The sequence below is a fragment of the Megascapheus bottae genome, chromosome 5, assembly GCF_031878675.1.
Source record: "Megascapheus bottae isolate mThoBot1 chromosome 5, mThoBot2.hap1, whole genome shotgun sequence".
NCBI classification, from domain to species: Eukaryota; Metazoa; Chordata; class Mammalia; order Rodentia; family Geomyidae; genus Megascapheus; species Megascapheus bottae.
In genome coordinates, this window is record NC_143513.1 from 72,715,986 (window position 1) to 72,739,377 (window position 23,392).

Here is a 23,392-nt window from a genome sequence, read left to right on the forward strand (position 1 = left end):
AGCTAGGATTACAGGTGTGAACCACTGTGCCCAGCTATTACTTAGTATTTATGGCATAAATAGGCCCTTTCCTCTTAGGGTGGACTTCAGTCATCTTGTAGGCCTAGGCCTAAGCTGTCATTAGAAGTCAGTTAATTGCCATGTTTACCAAATTTTAGGTTTTACAGTTAGGAGTAAAATTCTATTTTTCTTTAAAAATAGATTGCCCATCTAGATTTTAGTTTTCATATGAATGTATATATTAAAAGCACAGTCTTTGTACAATCTTATTTCTCAAAATATTGTTCATACGCATAAAGAATATAAGAGAAGCTAGCTTCCTAGTTTATATTTCCTTTTAATATACAGTAAAGGTAGATTTTAAAATGTTTTAAACTTTGTAGGTATATTATGTGAACTTGATGTTGATATAAATGAAGGATCTCTAATGGAGCTACAAGGACATATTGGAAGATTCCAGGTAATCAATTCTTGCATCTGTAAATAATATGTAAGAATACCAGTTTTAAGTTGTGTTACAAAAATCTAACAGTCCTCTGAGTCTCCCTTACTTTGTGCCCTAGATATTGGCAGCCCCTTTCAGCTGTTGCTGTCGGTTCTTTGTCATCTCTGAGTAGCATGATTATATTGTTACTGCATGATTTTCCCTTTTGGAAATCATCTTTTGCCTTTCCTTTGAAGATGAGATCTTTTCTTTAAAGATGAGAATCTTTTATCTCTTTCCTCCTTCCACCCCATCATACAATATGTATATTTCACTCCTCTAAAAACCCAGTGTAATTCTGTCATAATTTTGGTTATATTAATATTTAGTATTGCATTATTATGTCTATATAAGCATATATAGACATATATTATGATTAAGCCACTGTTACTTGCCTTACAGTGTTTTGTCTGGGGTTGATGATTGCAAAGTAGCAGGATACAAAACCAACATTAAATCAGTAGCTTTTCTGTGTATCAGTAGTAAAAAGACTGAAAGCTAAATAAAAAAAAAAAAATCCCATTCACAGCCTGAAAAGTAACTAAATACCTAGGAATAAACTTAAGTAAAAAGTGAAAGACTTCTGTAATGTGTTTTCATTATAAAACGTAGAAGAAATTGAAGATGTTAGCAGAGCAAAAGACATCTCATTTTAATTTTCATTTGTTTCTTGACTTCTGTTTCATTTAACACGCACCTCCAAAGTTATTAAATTGGTTTTTGATATGAAGCATAAAATTCTTTGATAAACATTTACGCTTTTATGGAGAGTTGTTGCTAAAATAAATGGCATTCATCGTTGTGAAAGGTGAATGCTAGCAGGGTTTCTTCTGCTCAGCGGGATCTTTCAGGAGTGATTCCACTCTCCACTGAAGGGGCCTTTTCATCCCCAGGAAAGTCAGGTCACAGATTCAGATATATTTGGCTGGATACCAGTGAACTGTCTTTCTTTTCTAGCGCCAGTGCTTAGGACTACTAAGTCGCTTTGGTGGCGCTGACAGACTACGGCAGTTTAAATTTCAAGATGACAGTGTGGATCGTGATAGGGTGAACAAGAAAGATGAGATGGAGCTGGCCATGCAGCAGGTAGGAAGGGGTGAGAGGTTTGTGACTGAAAATGATAGATGTATGCAATTTTACTGATTGCTCTGTAGCCTTGGTTTCTTTCTCTAGATTTCTCTAACGTTAGGGCACTAGTGAGCTAATATGTGTGTCACTGCTGCTGCTCTTCTACTGCAGATTTGTGCCAATGTAATGGAATATTGCCAGTCACTCATGCTGCAGAGCTCCCCCGCCTTCCAGCATGTGGTATGTCTCTTCACACCTAGCCTTTCAGAGACCATTAACAGAGATGGGACACGGCAAGGTAAGCCCAATTCCTTCCCTTTGTCTGAGGAACACAAAGTTGCTAAGGTTATGACTTGGCTACACAGTGAGATGTAAAGGTTTTTTTTGTTTTTTTTTTTTTTGTGCACACCAGTCCTGGGCCTTGAACTTAAGGCCTGAGCACTGACTTTGGACTTTCTCAAGGCTTTGGACTTTCTCTACCACTTGAGCCACAGCACCACTCTCAGCGTTTTCTATGCATGTGGTACTGAGGAATCGAACCCAGGTCTTCTGTACATGCTAGGTATGCACTTTACCACTAGGCCATGCTCCAGGCCCAGAGATGCAGTTATTCTTTTTTTTTTTTCTTTTGCCAGTCCTGGGCTTGAGCTCAGGGTCTGAGCACTGAGCTTGGGCTTTCCTCAAGGCTAGAGCTCTACCACTTGAGCCTCAGCACCATTTCCGGGTTTTTTCTATGTATGTGGTACCGTGGAATTGAACCCGGGTCTTCGTGCATGCTAGGCAAGCACTTTAATCACTAGGCCAAACTGCAGGCCCAGATGCAGTTATTCTTAATAAACACACTTAAAAATGACTTTTCAAAGAATGTGTCAAATTTCATCTTCACTTTATGCATCTCAACCATTAAACAAAGATTGTCTCCAAACTGAACTTGAAATTGCTAAGGTACTTCCAAGACATCACTCAGTCACTAGAAAGAACTGTTCTAGTTTCAGCACAAACTATCTCTAGATTGCTGTTGTTACTGCTTTCTAATTCTTCCTTCTGCAGAGAAATTTTATGACAGTCCACTTTTATATTTGTTGGAAGGTAGCCAGCTAAAAGGAAAATCACTTTGTTTTCCAAATGGATTTGTTGTAGTAAGACACTTGATTAGTTTATATCTAGTTTTATTTTACTTTATTGACTCTTTGGTTGAATGACTTTATGTTGTCAATTCTGTAACCAGAGCCACTGGGGGAAGTAGGAATTATTCACGTGAGATCAGGTGCTCCCAGAATTTTGTGAATGATTTGTGAATGTGTGGGGAAGGGTGACTAAAGGCATAAAACTTAAAGTTGTCCGAGGTCTTTACTCAGTGAAAGGAAGGCTTTGTTGATGTCCACCAGCTATATTTCTTTACTCTCTCAAAGTCTTCAGCTTAATGCTTCTGGTTATAATAGGGCCTAGCCACATTTTTTTTTCAGTTGTCAGTGGTGGTAAAATAGCCTTGAGTTGACATCAATGCTGACAGTTTACATGACTTTTAGTTATGGAGCATGCTTTCTTTTCAGAAATTAATAAGTTGGAATTTATATGAAATGCTTCTTAAATAGGATATTGTTTTATATCATCTATTAGATACCCAAGCTCCAGTAGTTCCATATTGGCGCCTTCCTGGTTTGGGGATTATTGTCTACCTACTGAGACAGAGTGCCAGCGATTTCTTCACATATTATGATAGTCACCGACGCAGTGTCAACAAGCTACAGAATGTAGAACAGCTTCCCCCTGATGAGATAAAAGAGGTATGTGACTCACAGTGACCTATGGGAACTTGAGAAATCATTGCTTTTGCCAGTAAAAGCCAGAAGACCAGTTTCAGACTTGGGAGTAAGTCTGAGGTTTTCAGCATCTTCACGCCCATCCTTGTAACGTAGACTCTCTTGACTGAAAAAGTCAGGTGGCTCCTGTGCTATAAAACCTATAGCTATAGAGAGCCAGGTGAAAGGAACTAGCTTACGTAAGAAGCAGGTAGTACCCTACCAGACCCATCTCAGTGCGCCTTCTGTCAAACAGTGGTAAATTACTGCTGTGTTCATGGCCAACTTGAAAAGTGCTGGGAAGGATTTAGTTGTTGACCAAATGCTTGTTGTACTTAGAAGTTACTGTGCATTTTCTTTATAAAAATTCTCCATGGCATTGTTTGAGATGCTGCTTTGAAAACCTGTTTTTATCTGGGTACCAGTGAAACGCCTGTAACCCTAGCTACAGGATCATGATTCAAAGCCAGCCTGGGCACAAAAGTCTGTGAGATTATTATCTCTAGTTAGCCACCAGAAAACTGGAAGTGGCGCTGTGGCTCAGTTGGTAGAGCTCTAGCCTTGAGCTGAAGAGCTCAGGGACAATGCTCAGGCCCAGAGTTCAAGGCCTATGACTGACCAGAAAAAAACAAAAATGGAAAACCTGTTTTTTGTTTTTAATGTGACAAAGGGTAGTGGGCCTCTTAGGTTGCAGATGTCTGGAAGGAAGAAGGTCAACACTGATTTGTGAATTTGACTGCTCTTTTGGCTGTCATGTTGGATAAAAAACTCTTATCTGAGGAAGTGTCAATTTATTTGAGTGCTTTTCCTAGCATTTAGCACAGTGACCTGTTCATAGTAGTTTTTGGTTAAATTTGTTGCAGTTTATGCTAGTTTAATACTATATTTATTTCTCTTGTAGTTGTGTCAGTCTGTGATGCCTGCTGGTGTTGATAAAATCTCCACTGCCCAGAAATACGTTTTAGCAAGAAGGCGTTTGGTGAAGTTGATTAACAACCGAGCTAAACTGCTTTCCCTTTGTTCCTGTATCCTTTATGAAGTGACTTGAGTGCTGACCTTCATAAGAAGGCAACATTGACTTAGTCTCACATTTCCAAAGTGTAATTTTTTTCCTTACCGTGTGTGTGTATGTGCTAGCGCGTGCATGTGTGTGCTCGTGTGCGCATGCGTTTGTGCGCATGCGTGCATGTGTGCTGGTGGTCCTGGGATTTGAACTCAGGGCCTGAATGCTATCCCTTAGCTTTTGTGCTCAAAGCTCGTTCTCTATCTCCACTTCCAGCTTTTTGGTGGTTCATTAGAGATAGCAGTCTCACAGACTTTCTTGTTTAGAGTGGCTTCAAACAATGATCTTCAGATCTCAGCCTCTTGAGTAGCTAGGAGCCACCTAGCAATATTTTTTTTTTGTTTGTTTTAAATTGCTTTTTAGCAAAGCAGTGAGTACCATTAACATGCAGATCTTTTCTGTCTGGTAGGAGGTAAGGACTTAGCACCATGCAGCTCCTCCTTTTTTAACATACTAGCTGCTCTCCCTGTGGGCATGTTTAGGGCCCCCTTTACTTACCAAGGTTTTGGCTGTGTAAATGAGTATAGGCTCTCCTTCCCTTCTCAGAAACTTCCTAAAAAACGTGCTGGGGTTATTGTCCTTTAATCTGAACTCAGTTATTATAGAAACCTGCCTATTTATCTTTTGGCGCCACCTGGAGTACTACTTGTTACATTGTACACCTACGGACTCTCAAGATTCCTTGTTTGCCTCTAGGACCTTATTTAAAAGCAGAAGAATGCAAGGTAAATTTCATTCTGAAAAAGAGCAAATCATTAGTGCCTATACATTTAATGGCCTGAACTACGCATGTGGCACAAAGGCTAGTATTTTAGTAATTTCCTGCCCCTGCTTTTCAAGCAGCTGTACTAAGGGTATCTGTCATCACATAGAGCTATTTATTTTTTGTCTCAGATTACTAAGAGTAAAGAGTAATTGAGAGGAAGTGGAGCTGTGACTCAAGTGGTAGAACAATAACCTTGAGCTGAAAAGCTCAGGGACAGTGCCCAGGCCCAGAGCTCAAGCCCCATGACCAATCAAAATAAAATAAAATTTAAAAAAAGGTAATTGAGAGGTATTTAGTAGACATGGCCCTTTTTTTTTCTTTTCTCAGTTCTGGGGCTTGAACTCAGGGCCTGAGCACTGTCCTTGGGCTTTTCTCAAGGCTAGCACTCTACCACTCAAGCCACCACACTACTTCTAGCTTTTTCTGTGTATATGGTATTGGGGAATTGAACCTGGGTCTTCGTGTATTCTAGGCAAGCACTCTATCACTAGGCCAAATTCCTGGCCAGGCTATTACACCTTCCCAGAGCTGGGGACCGAACCTAGGGCCTTGTGCTTTCCAGGCAAGGGTTGTTCTGCTCAGCCAAGCCCCCGACCCCAAGGCTATTTTTTGTTCTTACCTTCAGTCCATGTAAAATTTTTTTTTTTTTTTTTTTAGTATTACAGATTCTGCTTACCAGGCATTCTTCAAGTTTCTTGCAGTTTAGTGCCAATTTAGCTCCAGAATCTCCTGTCTACATTAAATTCTCAGAAGACTAGAGAAGGATTAACCATCTTGTTTCTTGTTACTGGAGTAAGCATCCGATTAACAAGCATGTACAGTAGTAGACCTTTTAGGTAGGAAGAGACAAAAGAAAAGCACGAGAACTTGGCTGAACTACTGAAATGCTTTGCAGGGGCTTACATTGAGGAAAGCTAAAGTCAAGTTTGCAGTCTTGACTGTTTTCATGATAATTTTTCTGGGTGTCAGCAGGCTCCTGTCCTATATAGTAGGTAGATTACTTGGAACTTGGGTTTGATGGTGTTTTTTAATCTCTAGATTCCTTCTCCTCAGATACCAATCTGGATTTTAGAGGTGGGCTGACTGTAGTGAGCCAGCATGATGTAGACCAGGTAAGAGTCTGTTCTCATATTCTTTTTCTCTTGACTAAAGTAGGCAGGAAGCCTGGTATGTTAGCAAAAATTGAATTTTGGCTTGATGCCATTTCTTGACAAAGTGAGGTGGTAACTCAAATCTCAAGGATCTTGACAGAACTAAATGAGGCTTCATCTGTGTAAAACAGTAGGGTGCCTGGAATGGGGTCAAGTGTTCAGTGATTGTTAGGCATTATAAGCACTCAGCTTTCTAACCCGGCAACAAAATACTTATTTCCTTTTAGGTAATTAATAGATATAGAGCAATCATTATAAGTTCTACTATAGCAATGTGTAAGTACTGTAACATTGTGATCTTAAGAAAGCTTCAAAGGTGGCTCACCCCTGTAATCCTAGCTACTAAGGAGACTGAGATCTGAGGATCAAGGTTCAAAGCCAGCCCGAGGTGCAAAAGGACCTGATACTCTTATCTCCAATTAACCTCCATAAAATGGGAAGTGGGGTTTGGCTCAAGGGTAGGGCGGTAGCCTTGTGCTAAAGAGCTCAGGGACAGTGCCCAGGCCAAGTTCAAGCCTCATGAACCACAAAAAAAGAGAGAGTAGGGGGGAGGGAGAGAGAGAACGATCAGCTTGAGCAGTAGTGGAAGCAAATGAAGAGCATTCCAAAAACAAAGCCTCCTGAGTAGTTAGGATTACATGCATGAGTCACCGCGACCGGCTAGAGTTATAGTTTTGTTTCTGACAAAGCAGGTATCCCGGTATGTGATATTTAGAAAGAGAAGTTATAGCTAGGTGTGCTTCTAGCCTTCTGTGTGTCCTTAGCCAGGAGCTCATCAAGCCTTTGCTCGCCTCTCTCTCCCTTTCTTGCTGCCTGTTCTGTAGCTGAAGTTGGGCCTTCCTCACAGGCACTTTCAGCAGCCTTCTGACTCAGCTAGGTGTCTGGGTAACACAGTAAACCTAGTCCTAGGTGCATCTGCCTCTTAGTATCTATAAAGTGAGTTCCTTTTTGCCCTGGCTTGTTTAGGAAGGCTGGTGTTAAGTGAGGTCATGTGCAGAATTAGCTAAAGAATAAGTTATCTGATGTTATTAATAAATACATATTATATTAAAGACCCATTTCATTTAGACTATTCTGTTGTAAAATTAGGGAGAAAATATGCTGTGATTTGAGTGCAAATCTGAAAGTAGATTTATCTAATTTTGTACTTAATTTTAACTTTTTAGTGTAACATTGAAAAGATCTGAAACTGTGCTTTCTTAGTCCTTTGAATTCTAAAGCATGTACCAAGGCTATTTGTTGATACTCCTTGTACTTGTTGATACTCTTAAAAGCAATAGTCTGGGCTGGTGTATGGCTTTATCCCTAACACTGAAAAAGGAGATAAAAAGACAGACATGTAAATGGGTTTTTAAAAACTACAAAATAAAGTCAAAAGTAGTATTTTTTTTCCAACCTACCACTTTTTTCTTTCATTAAATAAAACTTAACATGTTTTTGTGTGGCTCTTTAGGAATTGTTTTTGTGTACATCAATGTATCAGTATCAACAATGCTTGCTATTTAAAATTGATTTTAAAATTTACATGTTTATACAAGTAAGGAACATCAACAAAAGAAACCTACATACGATCATGCAAAAAAAGAACTGTGAAAATATGAATGCCTGATTTTTTTTTTTTTGCCAGTCCTGGGCCTTGAACTCACGGCCTAAGCACTGTCCTTGGGCTTTCTTAAGGCTAGAGCTCTACACTTGACCATAGCACCACTTCCGCCTTTTCTGTATATATGTGGTACTGAGGAGTCGAACCCCGGTCTTTGTGCATGGTAGGCAGGCACTCTGCCACTAGGCCAAACTCTCAGCCCCTAATTTGGTTCTTATATTACAAAAATCCCCAAATATTTTATATTGGAAAGACCATACTGCAAAACAGCAAAGGTATTTTAAGTCAACCACGTGGAATTTTTTTTAAAAAGCCCCCAAAACCTGGAGTCAGTAGTTTTAATATTTAATTAATTGATTGATTGTCAGTCGTGGGCTTGAACTCAGGGCCTGAGAACTATTTTGGGGTTTTCTCAAGGCTAGGGCTCTATCACTCGAGCCACAGCACCACTTTTGGCTTTTTTCTATGTATGTCGTATGAAGAATTGAACCCAGGTCTTCATGCATGCTAGTCAAGCATTCTACCACTAGGCTAAACTCCTGTCCCCATAATCATACATTATTAATCCGTCTTGCTTACAGCTTCAGTCTGATGCCGTGAATGCTTTTGGAGAATCACTACAAAAGAAGCTTTTGGACATTGAGGGACTGTATTCGAAGGTTCGGTCTCGCCATAGTTTCATCCAGGCTCTTGTGAGACGAATCCGAGGGCTGCTGAGGATATCGAGGAGCTGAGCCTGGCTGATGGGCTTGGGTAGAGGGACCGGGGACACTGCCTCCTTTTTATAGATTACTTTCTTTCTAAATTATGACCAAAATATTTTGCTATTTCTTTCTTTATATATAGATATCTTTTCTGTACATTTTTTTGGTCTGATTTCATCTTCACCAATGAAAAATAAAAACTTAAAAAAAAAAAAAACCAAAGCCAGTATGTGATTGATGTTTTGAAATTTTATCCAGGAAGCATGTGCCTCTGGCCCGTGTGGTCCTTTCCCCCTAAATGTGAAAGTCAGTGCATAGTCCGAAAATTCTTGTTCTTTCCCTGTTTTGAACATATCACACTTTGATGACATTCAGGATGCTGTGTAGGATTGAGTGAGGAAGGAACATAGCAGTGCTTGTGATGAATCATGTGCTCAGAACTTTTGCCAGTGAGGCACTTGTCCTAACTTAGGCTCTAGTCCTAACTTAGCTCAGAAGGCTGTCATCTTGAGGATTGCCAGTTAAAGCCAGGCCAGGCACAAAAAGTCCTTAAGTGTCTGTGTCAAGACCACCAACGGACTGGGAGGCATGGCTCACGTGGTAGAGCACCAGCCCTTAGTAAGCAAGCTGAGTGACTTCCGCAAAAAGACCACATGACCTCATTTGCTTCCCACAACAGTCCAACAACGTAGCTGACGTGAGCTGGCTTGAGGAGGTGCAAGTCAAACTTCTAGGAAGTTAGGGGTTGTTTTGCATCAAGTTGGTGCAAGGAAATCATGACGTGGACCCCGCTCTGCCAGACTCCACAACCTTCCTGCAAGAATACTAATCTGCAACTGGGACGCAGGACAACGTTGCTGGGACTTGGGAAACACCCAGTCCCAGAGCCTGTCTGCCCCCGGTGGCAGGGACCGCTGCCTCCTGCCTGCGGGAGGATGGTTGGCGTCCTGGAAAGAGTTCAGACGCCTGGGCTGCAGGGCACCGTGCCCGGCTGGCTCGGTTTACGCGGCAACGTTCGGGCGCGCCACCAGGGGGCGCCGGAACGGCGAGGCGCCGCCGCGACCTGGAAGACGTGATTGGCGGGGCGGGGCGTGATCCGGAAGTAAATGGTGGCCCCGCCCTCGCCGGGGGAGGCCAGTTTAGAACCGCGGAGGAGCTGCTTCACCTTCCTTCGTCCACCTGGTCCTCCCTGCTGTCACCATGCTGCAATTCCTGGTGAGGGGAGGAGAAGGGAGGGGAGCGCAGGGGAAGGCGCCCGGGGGCGCCTCGGGAACTCGGGGCGCCGCGGAGCAGCGCGGGCCGGAGCCATTCGCGCCGCGGTCCTCCTGCCTCCCGCCCCTCCAGGTCCCCTGCCGGGTACCCACGTCCCGAACCCTCGTGTCGTTGCCAGCGTGACTTTTCAAGGCTGTTCTGCGCGTGCTCATTCGTATCTGTGGTGTCCGCCCCCCCCCCCCCCCCCGTCAGGCCCCATCCCTGACGTGACACCCCGTCCCCTCCCCCCCCCCCCCCCCCCGGCTCAGGCCCAGACCCCACCCCCAGGCCCAGACCCCACCCCTGGCCTTGGCCTGCTGCTGGGCATTTTGGAGAAGTTAACGGTCGGTCACCCAACGCTGTGAGGCTTGGAGGAGAGAAGTCAGGCCCTGGTCTTCAAGCGTAGGGAGGATTCAAAAAGGAGTGCTATAGGTAAACAGATTATGTCTCGTGGCTTCTGACTTAGAAAAACCCGGCTGCCCGGGAAACTATAGGGTAAAGGTTCCTAGGGGATTTGCCAAACTTCAAGGGAGAGTTTTTCTATCAAGGACCGTGCAGTCAGAACTTGCACATGGTCTTTATCTTGCGCATGGTCAGTGGAGGACTTTCTCAAATATCCTCTTAAGAGTCAAAGAGATGGTCCTTGACCTAAACTGGTTGAGTAAGATAGGACTATTTCTTGACCTCTGGGAAATTCACTGTTCCAGGTAGCTGCTAGCTTAGGAGTGATTACAGCCTTTTACCTGTTGGAAGCACTCGACTAAGGACAGTATCAGACTCCAGGTGTAAGATGATACAATTGGTTATTTTTTTCACTAGTAAACTGAGTTGCCATTAACTTTTGAAGTGCTTCTGCGCAAGTTGATTTGATTTTGGACTATTGCTGTGTTAGAAACATGAGTTTTGCCAAAGAGGCCATGCATTCAATTCCTGATCCTGAGTTAAGTGGACATGGATGCTCCCTCCCTGACCCTCCCCCTGCTGTTTTGGAAGGAAGTGGATAGCTTTTCATGTTCATTATTAACTAGGACAAGGCTTTCTTCTTGCTTCAGTTATTTGCCCTCATGACATCAAGACCCCAGAGTTAGACACTCTCTTGATCACTCTATGAAACTGCAAATTTGGCAGATTAAAATGTCTGTGCTTCAGGATCCACTTTCAAAGGGAGCTCCACCTCATGATTGTGTTATGAGAACTAGATAGGAATTAGCATATTAAACACTTTAAAATATTGATACTTAATGAAGGACTAGGTATGGCTCATTTTGTCTTTTGTAAGGCATCAACTGAACTCTTGAGTTAGCTTCTTTACAAAAGTGGGGTTAGCTTCCCTTTCAGGGGTAGGTGGTAGGAGAGGTTTGGAAGTCCTCCAGTGGTCATTTCCTGGGGACCCTCCAGGGTGTCTTCTGTGTTTTTTCCCCTGGAGCACTGTTGCTTGTATATTCCTTTCATTTTCCTTTCTTGGAGTAACCCAGTCAGTCATCCCTATTTGCACAACTGTTATCTATTTACCTACAGTGGTGAGGACAGTACTGGGGTGGATCTTGTGCCCATGACCTGTGCTCCCCCTGGTGTCATCCACCACTTGTCCTCCCTCTTGGTGTTCAGAGCACCCCATCTTCACTTGGATCGTGTACTGCTGTATGTCCTGGCCTTCTTTTCTGTTACAACACGCAGAGGCAGGCAGTGATGGTCGTTTTTTCTGGGAAGCTTGTTTACGGTGACCCCTTGCACAGTGCTTGCATCGGCTCTGCCCCCTCAGGGCTGAGGGGATCATATCTGGACTTACCAGTTGGGGAACTGCTTTGTAATCTCTCTGGTTTTTTACTGGCTGTGCTTCCTTGCTCTTGGTTAGTGTGTTGCTCAAGACTAGTTGACTCAGCTCTTTTCTTCACCTCCTCCCTTGAGGAGTATATTCCTTGTTATGTCATCACATTTTACTTCTTTGCTGATAGCTTCCAAAACTACCTTGAGTCCTTTTCTCAGCATTCGAGTTCACTTGTATCTTTGGTATCAATCTTTGTCTCCTCTGCCTCATACTTGACCTATCTGGATCAATTATTCCCTCCCTCTCCCTATACCTACTCCAGACCTAATTTATTTTTTCTCATGTACTGGATCTCTCAAATTTGGAATATTGACATAATCTTTGATTAATTTTTCTTGTTTGTGTATCATTTACCTGCCATATGCTTGGCATATATACTTACCTACTCTGTAACTTGGGCAGGTTCTTTACTCTGTCCACAATTTTCTTAGGTAAAACTGGGCAGAAATACCTGCCTTTTTTTCCCTCCCTCCCTCCCTTCCTCCCTTCCTTCCTTCCTTCCTTCTGCCAGTCCTGGCTTGAAATCAAGGCCTGAGCACTGTCCTTAGGCTTTCTCAAGGCTAGGGCTCTACCACTTGAGCCCACAGCACCACTTCTGGTTTTTTCTATACATGTAGTACTGAGGAATTGAACCCTGGTCTTCTTGCATGCTAGGCAAGCACTTTACCACTAGGCCAAATTTCTGACTAGTAATACTTGCTTTATAAGGTATTTATAAGGAGAAGCCACATTAATGGAAAAACAGGAGGCGATCTTGTATGCAATGAGGCCCTAGTAAATATTCTTTTTTAAATGTTTGTTGCTTACTTTATTTTCTCTGTTCCCATACTAGTTTTGCATAGTGGTTCTTGCTTTATTCTCAGACTACTTCCACTAGCTAGCCATTGCAGAATTTTGGTTTTGAATTAGGATTATTTTAGGTCTTTTAGTTAAACTGGTATGTTGATGCTTAAGTTTCTACTACCGAGGGCCTTAATTTACAGCCTGATAAGTCAGTATTTAGTGATTGACTTTATTTACTGTCAACCCTCCATATCAGCAGGACCCAAGCTACCTTGATCAAATGTATTTGGAGCTGTCTACTTAGGAGATTGAGACAGTATTTGGAGAAAAAAAATTACATTTATATTAAACATATACAGAGTTATTTCTTGTCATTCCTGATTAGTACAGCAGAGTGACTCTTTACATTGTACTAGTTATTCTACTTAATCTAGAGAAGATTGAGAGGAAATGAAAGGATGTGCATGGATTATTATAGTGTTCTGTAGATTGGATTTGAACAGCTGCAAATATTGGTCTCTGGAGAGATCTTGGAACCAGTCCCCTGTGGAAACTGAAGGATGGTCATATTTAACTCTAAGTTATTCTTTTTCATCTTATCACTAGGTTGAAGAGTTGTCTCAGCTTCTTTCAGAATAAGACCAGTTCTACCCAGTACAGTGTTTTCCATGAATATCCCTATTTCATACTGGCACAATGAAAGAATCAACATGAGCTTTTTTTCTTTCTTTCTTTCTTTCTTTCTTTCTTTCTTTCTTTCTTTCTTTCTTTCTTTCTTTCTTTTTTTGTCAGTCCTGGGGCTTGAACTCAGGGCCTGGGCACTGTCCTTGGGCTTTCTCAAACCTAGTGTTCTACCACTTGAGCCACAACACCACTTCTGCTTTTTCTGCATATGTGGTACCAAGAAATCAAACCCAGGGCTTCATGCATGCAAGGCAAGCACTCTGCGACTAGGCCATGATTCTGGGCCTCTGTTCTCTTCTTTTCTATCTGTATTATGTGCTTCTCTGAGGCAGCAGCAGTAATTTTATCCTTAGCAGATTTCATTTTAAAATGTGGGGTTGATTATTAAAGAGGTTGGTAAACGCATTGATAATATTTTTCCCACCTCAATTAAAAAAATAAAATTCAAAAAAATGATGATTCATTTTTCTTGCTTCTTTGGAATATAGAGGTCTGAATGCTTTCCAGCTAAGTTTGAAATTGAGAAATAATACAATATGTGTTTTTATTGTTAGGTAATGTATATTTTTTATTTTCTTTGAATAGATTTTCTCACATTGTATCCTAAGTGATTTTGGGGTATTCTATTGAATGATAGCTGTAGCTATATTTGCTAAATAAATTGGGATTATTTTTAGATTTCTTATACTCTTGCCAGTGACTTGGGTTTGGTTGTGTTATTTTTGAAAGTGTAATTTGGTGAGTCACAGCTCAGACTTGTCAGATGCTTTGGGTTATTGTCAGTTACTCTAGGCTTTGCCAGGAACCATCCTGATAAATATTGTAGCTTTGTGTGCTGATCTGTAGTCATAACAGCTTTTTTAATGGGGAAGGACTAGAACAAAATGAGAAGAGTAGTTTGTATAGAGTTGGCTTTGATCTTACCTGTACTCATGTTCGAGCTAACATCTGGCTGGTCTCTATTTTTCTGTCTGGGTGCTGTGAAGTTATCTTTAATTTCCACAGTTTCATGCCAGGTAACCAACAGAATTTTAGCAAATTTCAGTTATTTTTCTGGCACTGAAGTAAATTTACTCATTTGAAGTGGTTTTTTGTTGTTGTTGGTGTTGGTCGTGGGGCTTGAACTCTGGGCCTGGGCGCTGTCCCTGAGCTCTTCAGCTCAAGGCTACTGCCCTACCCCTTGAGCCACAGTGTCACTTCTAGTTTTCTAGTGGTTAATTAGAGATAAGAATCCCATGGTCTTTAGTGCCTGGGCTGGCTTTGAACTGTGATCCTCAGATCTCAGCCTCCTGAGTAGCTAGGATTACAGGTTGTGAGCCACTGTGCCCGGCTGAAGTAGTGTTTTTTTTTTTAAAATGTACTCACAACTTGTACAACCATCACCCCCCCCTCTCTGTCTCTGTCTCTGTCTCTGTCTCTCTGTCTCTGTCTCTGTCTCTCTCTCTCTCTTTCTCTCTCTACCTCTCCCTCTCCCTCTCCCCACCTCTTCTCTCTCTTTCTCTCTCTCCTAGTCCTGGAGCTTGAACTTGGAGCCTAATCACTGTCCTTGGGCTTTCTCAAAGCTAGAGCTCTACCACTTTTCTATGTATGTGGTACCAAGGAATTGAAACCGGGTCTTCATGCATTTTAGGCCAGCACTCTACCACTAGCCAGACTCTTGCCCCTTATCACCACTATTTCATTGTATGTGAAATGTCTCATCAACTCAAAAAGAAACCTTATATATCTTAGCATTCAGTTCTTTTTTCCTTCTCCACCAACCCTAGAAATGTATTTCTTCATTTCTGTGTCTGTTGTCTGTTCTGCATATTTGCTTTCAGTGGTCTTTTCTGATTGTTCTTGTGTTGTCAAGGTTCATCTATATGATAGTTTGAATTAGTCCCAGTCTTTCTTTATGCCTAGGTAGTATTGCATTGTATGGACATAATATTTTATTAATTTTTCACTAGTGAAAGGGACATTGAATTTGTTTCCACCTTTTGGCTGTTATGAGTAATCTTAGTGTGGGTATATCTTTCACTTCTCTTGGGTCTGTACTCTCAAGTGCAATTGTTCATATGCTCACTGTCTCCTTCACTTTTTGAGGAACTGCTAGACCTTTCCCTTCAGAGGTTGTACCATTTCACATTCCTACTGGCAAGGTATAAATCTTTGTAATGGTCTCTCCACATGCTTGTCAATATTGGTTGTTCTTTTAAAAAATTATTTTAATTAAAGCCACCAAAGTGATCACTCCTTTTGGTTTTAATTTGCATTTCCTCAGAGACTAAAGATATCAAGCATCTTTTCATGTGCTTATTGGCCATTTGTGTCTTTGGAAATTTTTTTTTTCAAATCTTTTCTCCATTTTAAAAATTATATTGTATGTCTTTCATTTAATTGCAAGGTTTCTTTATTTTGGATACATGTACCTTATCAGGCATTTGATTTGCAACTGTTTTACTCTAAGTGTCGATCTTTTTTCCTGTTGATAGTGAAATGAAAACACATCAAATTTTTTTTTTTGCCACTTGTACTTTGTTGTTACGTATAAAGACTTACTCCTAAGTCATTTCTTCTAAGTATTTAGCAGTTTTTGCACTTACATTTAGGGCTTCCATACATTTTAATTTTTCTGTATAAGATATATCATTTCTTGAAAACCATTTTCCCTATTGAATGTTATAATACCAAGGGATTGTTGTAAACCATTTGTACCATAAATGTAAATATTCTTGGATTCTCTGTTCTATCTACTGATCATCACTGACATTTAAGGAGACAATTTATTCTTGTTTGCTTGCTGTTTTATGGGCCACCACAGTATTGTGACCTGCTTCTAATCTATACTTAGTCAGCGTTCTCTCAGAATATAAACCAACTAAATGCTTCCAAGACAGGGCTTTTATCACCTTTCTGCTGGTAAGCAGTGGCTCCCTATCATTACTACATGGGGATCAAACTCTGGCTTTCTGGTGGCTAGCCCTGCCCGCTTGCCAGGTCATCAGGCATGTTTCTTCTATTTCACCATCATCATGTCTTTATTACCATTGTGCCTTGGTCTCTATTTTTAGTTCCCAGTTCTCTGTTTTGGTTGGTGGTGGGGTTTGAACTTGGGGCTTAGGCACTGTCCCTGAACTCTTTTTGCTTAAGGTAAATGCCTTACTACTTTGAGCCACAGCTCCACTTTCAGTTTTCTGGTGATTAATTAGAGATGTGAGTCTCATGGACTGGCTGGCTTTTAACTGTGATCCTCAGATCTCAGCCTTCTGAGTAGCTGGGATTACAAGTATGATCCACTAGGTCCTGGCACAGTTCCCAGTTCTTTTTCTACTAAGTTTTAACAGTTCCTCGGATATTTAGCCTTCAATAACAATGTGGTACATTCATCACTGTAAGGCATATCTCTGTGTCATTCAGTTTGCCACCTAATGAATGACCTGACTGTTGTTTTGCTGGTGTCCTACCATTCAAGGTCTTGTGTTGGTGTTCCTGACATATGAACTTCTGAGTACTGCTTTTAGCCCTTCAGAGGCCTGAATATGAAGTTAATTTTAGTGCATTAAGAGTGTAAGCTGGACACCGTGGCTCACACCTGTAATCCTTAGCTACTCAGAAGGCTGAGATCTGAGGATCAATGTTCAAAGCCAGCCTGGGCACTAAAGTATTAACTCTAGTTAGTCACTAGAAAATTTGAAGTGGTGTTGTGACTCCAGGGGTTGATCAGTAGCCTTGAGCTGAAGAGCTTAGAGATAGCACCCATGCCCAGAGTTAGTCTATAAAATGTGGAGGCTAGATGTATTTCAAAAAGCAGATTTATTTCTGATTTTAGAAGGATAATAACATGCATACTTTGATACTTGACTGCTTAACTTACTTAATATTTAGATAGCGTTTGAAAATCAGTGCATTAAAATATTTGCTGTTAAGGGTATCTTCCAGTGGGCTCTGTGTCAGGATCCTATATTTAGATATTTTTATTTTTATTATTTTTTTTTTTTTGCCAGTCCTGGGCTTGAGCTCAGGGCCTGAGCACTGTCCTTGGGCTTTCTCAAGGTTAGAGCTCTGCCACTTGAGCCTCAGCACCACTTCTGGCTTTTTTCTATGTATGTGGTACCAAGGAATCGAACCCGAGCCTTCGTACATGCTAGGCAAGCACTTTAACCACTAGGCCAAACTCCCGGCCTAGATATTTTTATTTATATGGAACTATTCATTATTTCCAGTCAAGGGTGATAAGACTATAAACATTAGGTGTGGCTGCCCGCACATTCCTGTACTCCTTGCATTTTGCAGGCTGATGCAGGAGGATTTCAAGTTCAGTGTCAGCTTGGGCTGCTTAGTGATATCCTATCACTAAAGGGAAAAAACAAACATGCATGCTCTTGTGCATGTGTGCGTACACACACACACACAGACTCATGTCATTTCAAGTCAGGTGTGTCAAATGAGTTATGGTGAAGCATAGTTTGGAGAGGATTTTGGTTTCAGAATTATGGGTAGTGGATTGTGGAGGTTCACTTACTGCATGTACTCCGTACTTACAGATAATGCTTTTGTTCTGTTGTGTACTGTTCTGGGCCAGGCCAGCTAGCTCCAGCCTCTTTTCACCAGTTGCCACCTACACAGCTTTCCTCATATCACTTTTCTGTCCTCACATGTGTCGTGTTTTACTCCATCATTGCTTCCAGTGTTTGTGAGAAGGATCTACTTTTTTATAGTCCTGAAATCTTAGAATGATTGCACAAGAGTTATGGTATAAGTGTGTTCAGTGCTGACTTTTCTGGGAAGCGGGGTACAGAGGAGCACCCCTTAGAAATGGCACCCAGCTTCCAGGAGCTGTGGAGAAGACTTCCGGGTCTTGGCCTGGAAGAAGCAAATTCACTCTCCCTATGCATAGGTTTTAGGTTTATTCAAGACCTTCCCTAATCTGGCTGTGGTCTTCAATCTGCTTCTCAGATTTAGATGTCATTTTTCCTATGAGAACCTGCCTGGTGGTCATGGATAATAAATAGTATGTTGAGTTCCTCACTTGGTTTTTCAAGTTTAAGCTCTCTGTTGAGATTGAACAGAAGCAACATGGGTTTAACAAAATGATCTTTAAAAGTAGATGCTAATTTGAATTTATTAAATGAAAAATCAGGCTCTAGTTGGAGGCTCTTCATTACTAAGGAAAAACAGAATTGTCATCTTTAAAACTCAAAGCTAACAAGATGATTGGGAATGAGTGAGAAGAAAGGAAAGTGGGAGAAAAACGAGAAGGGGTATCAATGTTCAAGAAGTAATGTATCCCACTACGTGACGGGTGTAACTGTAACCTCTCTGTACGTTACCCCAACAATAAAACACAATTATAAAAAAGCATAAAAAGTAGATGCTAATTTGAATTTATTAAATGAGAAATCAGGCTCTAGTTGGAGGCTCTTAATTACTAAGGAAAAATAGAATTGTCATCTTTAAAACTCAAAGCTAAGCAGCTTTGGCCCTTCTACAGAGTGCTCTAAATTTTCATGAAGCAATGCTTTTTCAGGAAAATAGTTATTCAGTGGTATAAACATTCATAGTTCTCTAAAAGTTCTGCCTGTCCCTTTTATCATGAGTTGGAATCAATGTAGACCTTAAATATCTTGCCATTGAACTCTGACCATCATGAGTCAGAATTCCCTATTGTTTTCTGTCATATTCATTTACTTGTGGATGTGGTCTTTGTTGGGATGATCCTAGTCAGGTTACTTACTGTCCTGGACATCAGGTTGATCTTTTGAAATATGAAAAGATCAAAACAGGAGAGTCCATTCTTTAAAATCTACAATTCATCTGTGACTATCTTGTCTGTGTGTCTGTGTGTGTATGTGTGTACACACGTGCATGCATGCGTGTGTGCCTGCATGGGCACTCTGTACCTGGGGCTTGAGATTTTGCTCAAGGCTAGCACTTGAGCCACAACTCCACTTCCAGCTTTTTGGTGGATAATTGGAGATTAAGTCTCATAGACTTGGCTGCCTGGGCTGGCATTGAACCTTGATTCTCAGATCTCAGACTCCTGGGTAGCATTACAGATGTGAGTCATTAGCACCAGGGTCAAGTGTATAAACTGAATAATTTTTATCTGATATACAGAAGTGTAAAAATATGCATAATTCCCCTCCCTCCAAAAAGAAAAAGGAAACGTAGCAGTTAGCAACAAATCAGAACTTTGACTTGGGTTCTAGAACTTATGGTGAAGAATTATTATTATTATTATTATTATCATTATTATTTATTTTTTTGCCAGTCCTAGGCTTGGGCTCAGGGCATGAGCACTGTCCTTGTGTTTTCTCAAGGCTAGAGCTCTACCACTTGAGCCACAGCACCACTTCTGGCTTTTTTCTATGTATGTGGGATTGAGGAATCCAACCTGGGTCTTCGTGGATGTTAGGCAAGCACTCTACCGCTCCGCCAAACTCCCAGCCCTTATGGTGAAGAATTTGTGGAGGTTTATGGTAAATTTGTTCATCACCACTATTTACTCTTTGTTTTGTTATATGTTCTTTCATCTTTTGAGACTGGTTTGTGTGTGTCACTGGTAAATCATGTTGTACATTACCTTAGCTGGACACCGGGGTTCTTTACCCATTTTGAACTCTCTAGGAAGATATCTTATGTGGCTTTTGGTTTGGTCACAAATTGGCTCAGGACTTGATATGCAGATAACTCTTCCTATTCTATTCTTTCAGCTTGGATTTACTTTGGGCAACGTCGTTGGAATGTATCTGGCTCAGAACTATGATGTAAGTGGCCATATTCACATTTTCCTCCATTGTGCAAATGCCTTTTTATTGTAGTACTGTTATTTTTATTTCAAGTACAGTGTGCTTTCTAGCATAAACGAAGCTCACAAGTCTGGGGAAAAGTCCAAATTTTATAGAAAACTTTTCAGTTGGAAAACAACAAAACAATTTCACAGGGGCATGTTTCCCTCATACTACCACCAGAGGGCAGAATCCCACCAGTTTAGGTGGTCTGGCTAGCCCAGAGTTGGTTCTGTGGAAAGCCATGTAGCAAGTGAGAATTTAGAGAACAATTAGTCTTTTAAGCTCCCCTAACCAACTGATTCTGCCCAGCCTTTACCACCTGATCCAAAGCTTCTGTTCTTATCTCATCTTCCTTGGTGTTGCCTCAATAGTAGAATTGAGAATTCTGGATATAGATTTCTGTGCTAATACACTGAAGGAAGTTTTTGAAGTGGAAGTCATAGTAACCTTAAATGAGGAAGTTAAAATCAGTGGCATGATTATCCCTAAGTCAGGATCCAAGAAGGTATTTTACAAAGACAGGGAAATATTCTAATGCTTTATAGTAGAACTTCTCTCTATTAGCCTTCACTTGATTCTGGTGTTCTAGGCAGTGACATTTATTATTTATGTATGACTTTTACTGGACACCAGATTGAAAGGTTAAGTTTAGGTATCTCAGGATAGAAGTCAGAGTTGGCTTTCAGAGAGAAACCATTAACATATACTCCCCCCCACTCTATTCCTGTATTCATAAGGCATACATATTTGAAACAAATGACTATCTAGTAGATTGCAAACCATTGAGCTGTCATCCTTTTTCTATTGTTCTACTAGTCACCCCACCTCACCATCCCCTTTCTCCTCTAGCCCGCTACCTATATCCACATATATATATATATATTTATTTAATTTTTATTGTTATTATTTTTTGTTGATCATGGGGCTTGAACTCTGGGCCTGGGTGCTGTCCTGAGCTCTTTAGCTTAAGGCTACCGCCCTACCCATTGAGCCACAGTACCACTTTTGATTTTCTAGTGTTTAATTGGAGATAAGAGTCTCACAGACTTTAATGCCCGGGCTAGCTTTGAACCATGATCCTCAGATCTCAGCCTCCTGAGTAACTAGGATTACAGGTGTGAGCCACCGTACCTCGCTCTGATATATTTTTTAATTTAATTTTATTGTCAGGGTGATACAGAGTGGGGTTGGGGCTACTGTTACATATGTAAGGTAATGAGTACATTTATTAAACATTGTTACACCTTCCCTCTTCTCTCAACCTCCCCCTCCCCCAACTCCTTCCCCTTCTACTGATATATTTTATGAGGCTAAGAAGTAGCACTATTGAGCAGGTCTCCTTCAGAGGAAAATAAGAATTTAAGAAACCCTATGTAAAATATTGATTAGGTAGATGCAACCTTACAATAATCCTTTTTCTTTTCAAAGATACCAAACCTGGCTAAAAAAATTGAAGAGATCAAAAAGGACTTGGAAGCCAAGAAGAAGCCCCCTGGTTCCTAAGGCCCTCTCCAGCACTGCATTCTGGATACACCAGTTCTGCCCAGCTGCTCAGGAGTGCCTTTACCTCCTGACCCAAAGCTTCTGTTCTTATCTCATCATCCTTGCTAGACCCTGGGTGCTCTCAGAGCAGAAATGGGGCCATAAATTCAGAACTCTTTTCTGCTTCCAACAGCCTTGCCTCTCCCTTGTTTTCCTTCTGTCTATTTGGGAGACTATAAGACTGGAATTATGGTGCTAGATTAGCAAACACGACCTTTAATTTGTAGTTTCTCCCCGTTCTTTGGAATTTCTACTATCTTTTGTCAAAAGGAAAATAGATGAGTTTTGTGTAGCTGACCAGATTTAAGTAATGCTGATTTCATAGTTTAACTATTATCACGGGTACTTGTTAAACACTTGTCACTAAATTTTGTTGCCTCAAAGTAATTAAAATTAATGCGTAGAAGCCAGTTTCTGGTGAAGTATCCATTTATTTTATACTGTTGTCAGCTCCATAGTTGATTATTTAACCAATAAATCAATTTGTTATTTGTTGGGAAATTATATTTTGAGAGTCCTGTCAGAATTGAGATTTTTTTTTTAATTGCAAAGCAGTTGTTTTTGGTCTTGGTAGAGATTTAGTCTGCATGCATTTCTTTTTTTTTTTTTGCCAGTCCTGGGCTTGAGCTCAGGATCTGAGCACTGTCTTTGGACTTTGTCATGGCTAGAGCTCTACCACTTGAGCCTCAGCACCACTTCCAGCTTTTTTCTATGTATGTGGTACTGAGGAATCGAACCTGGGTCTTCATGCATGCTAGGCAAGCACTCTACCACTAGGCCAAACTCCAGGTCCTGCATGCATTTCTTTCATGATATATTTGTTCTGATCCTTTTTCCTTCAGAAGAATTGTTATGAAGACTGCAGATGCATTTTATGTTACATGATGGATAAGGGAGAAGTTGTTGGTAAAGGAATGTTATGCCTTTTTACATTAAAAATGTTTTTACATTATAACTTCATAGTGATTCTCCTAAGGAAAGTGTGGTCCAAGTTCATACTAAAATCAGTGACTCCATAATTGATACTTTGTTTCTATAATCCAAAATATTTTTAATGAGGGTGGGGAGATGGAGTCTCACCATTTCTCAGGTTGGGCTAGAACTCTGGGTTCAAAACTTGTCTAGGCAGTCATTACTAGTTCCCTCTGTACCTTTGAGAATGAGTCTGCTTAAACATACTGGTGCATGTTTCTCCTCTCTCTCTCCCATACACATGGTAGGTATCAAATACATGCAGAGGTTGGTCTTTTATTATTATTATTTTATTTTTTTTTTTTGCCAGTCCTGGGGCTTAAACTCTGGGCCTGGGTGCTGTCCCTAAGTCTCTTTGTGCTCAAGGCTAGCAATCTACCACTTGAGCCACAATACCACTTCCAGCCTTTTCTGAGAGTCTCACGGACTTTTGAAGCCTGGGCTGGCTTCGAGTTGCAGTCCTCAGATCTCAGTGCCCTGAGTAGCTAGGATTACAGGTATGAGCCACTGGTGCTCAGCTGGGCTTGAACTCAGGGCCTGAGCACTGTCCTTGGGCTTTTTCCTCAAGGCTATAGCACTTTGCCACTTGAGCCACAGCACCATTTCTGGCTTTTTCTATGTATGTGGTGCTGCGGAATCGAACATAGGTCTTGGTGCATGCTTGGCAAGCACTCTACCACTAGGCCAAACTCCTGGCCCTTTACAGTTGTTTTTGGAACTACTTTGTGAACTACATATCAAACATGGTTCTGCTTATGGTACCTAGATATTGATGAAAATATATAGCATCCACCTCCATTATAACATATGGCTCTCAAGATTTGATCTTGAAAGTTTAAGCCTCAAAGTGTAAAGGGTTTTTTTGGTCATGGGACTTGAACTCTGGGCCCGGGCATTGTCCCTGAGCTCTTCAGCTCA

General features: G+C 41.1%; 2 protein-coding genes across 3 annotated transcripts in view; both read left to right on the forward strand.

The window, feature by feature from the left end:
• The window catches only part of Nup205 (nucleoporin 205), a 71,048-nt gene extending 62,201 nt beyond the window's left edge, over nucleotides 1-8,847 (forward strand). Inside the window, exons 36-43 of one of the 2 annotated variants that reach the window (XM_090333362.1) lie at nucleotides 384-460; nucleotides 1,442-1,570; nucleotides 1,724-1,850; nucleotides 3,173-3,339; nucleotides 4,256-4,379; nucleotides 5,014-5,142; nucleotides 6,222-6,295; nucleotides 8,519-8,847. In XM_090333362.1, the coding sequence (XP_090189488.1) occupies nucleotides 384-460; nucleotides 1,442-1,570; nucleotides 1,724-1,850; nucleotides 3,173-3,339; nucleotides 4,256-4,379; nucleotides 5,014-5,142; nucleotides 6,222-6,295; nucleotides 8,519-8,671 (980 nt within the window). In that variant the 3' untranslated portion in view covers nucleotides 8,672-8,847. The remainder of the gene's footprint in view (nucleotides 1-383; nucleotides 461-1,441; nucleotides 1,571-1,723; nucleotides 1,851-3,172; nucleotides 3,340-4,255; nucleotides 4,380-5,013; nucleotides 5,143-6,221; nucleotides 6,296-8,518) is intronic. The other variant, XM_090333363.1, reaches the window with a different exon arrangement.
• A 903-nt stretch (nucleotides 8,848-9,750) lies between these two features.
• Stmp1 (short transmembrane mitochondrial protein 1) lies at nucleotides 9,751-21,912 on the forward strand. Its single transcript, XM_090333366.1, has 3 exons — nucleotides 9,751-9,856; nucleotides 19,883-19,936; nucleotides 21,389-21,912. The coding sequence occupies exons 1-3, from the start codon at nucleotides 9,842-9,844 to the stop codon at nucleotides 21,461-21,463; spliced, it is 144 nt and encodes a 47-aa protein (XP_090189492.1). The 5' UTR covers nucleotides 9,751-9,841; the 3' UTR covers nucleotides 21,464-21,912.
• The last annotated feature ends 1,480 nt before the right edge of the window (nucleotides 21,913-23,392 follow it).

Bases quoted from the DNA above. Each gene is read 5' to 3' on its own strand.
- Stmp1 (XM_090333366.1), top strand. The intron at 19,937-21,388 runs GTAAGTGGCCAT...TTCTTTTCAAAG, and splicing joins ATCTGGCTCAGAACTATGAT to ATACCAAACCTGGCTAAAAA.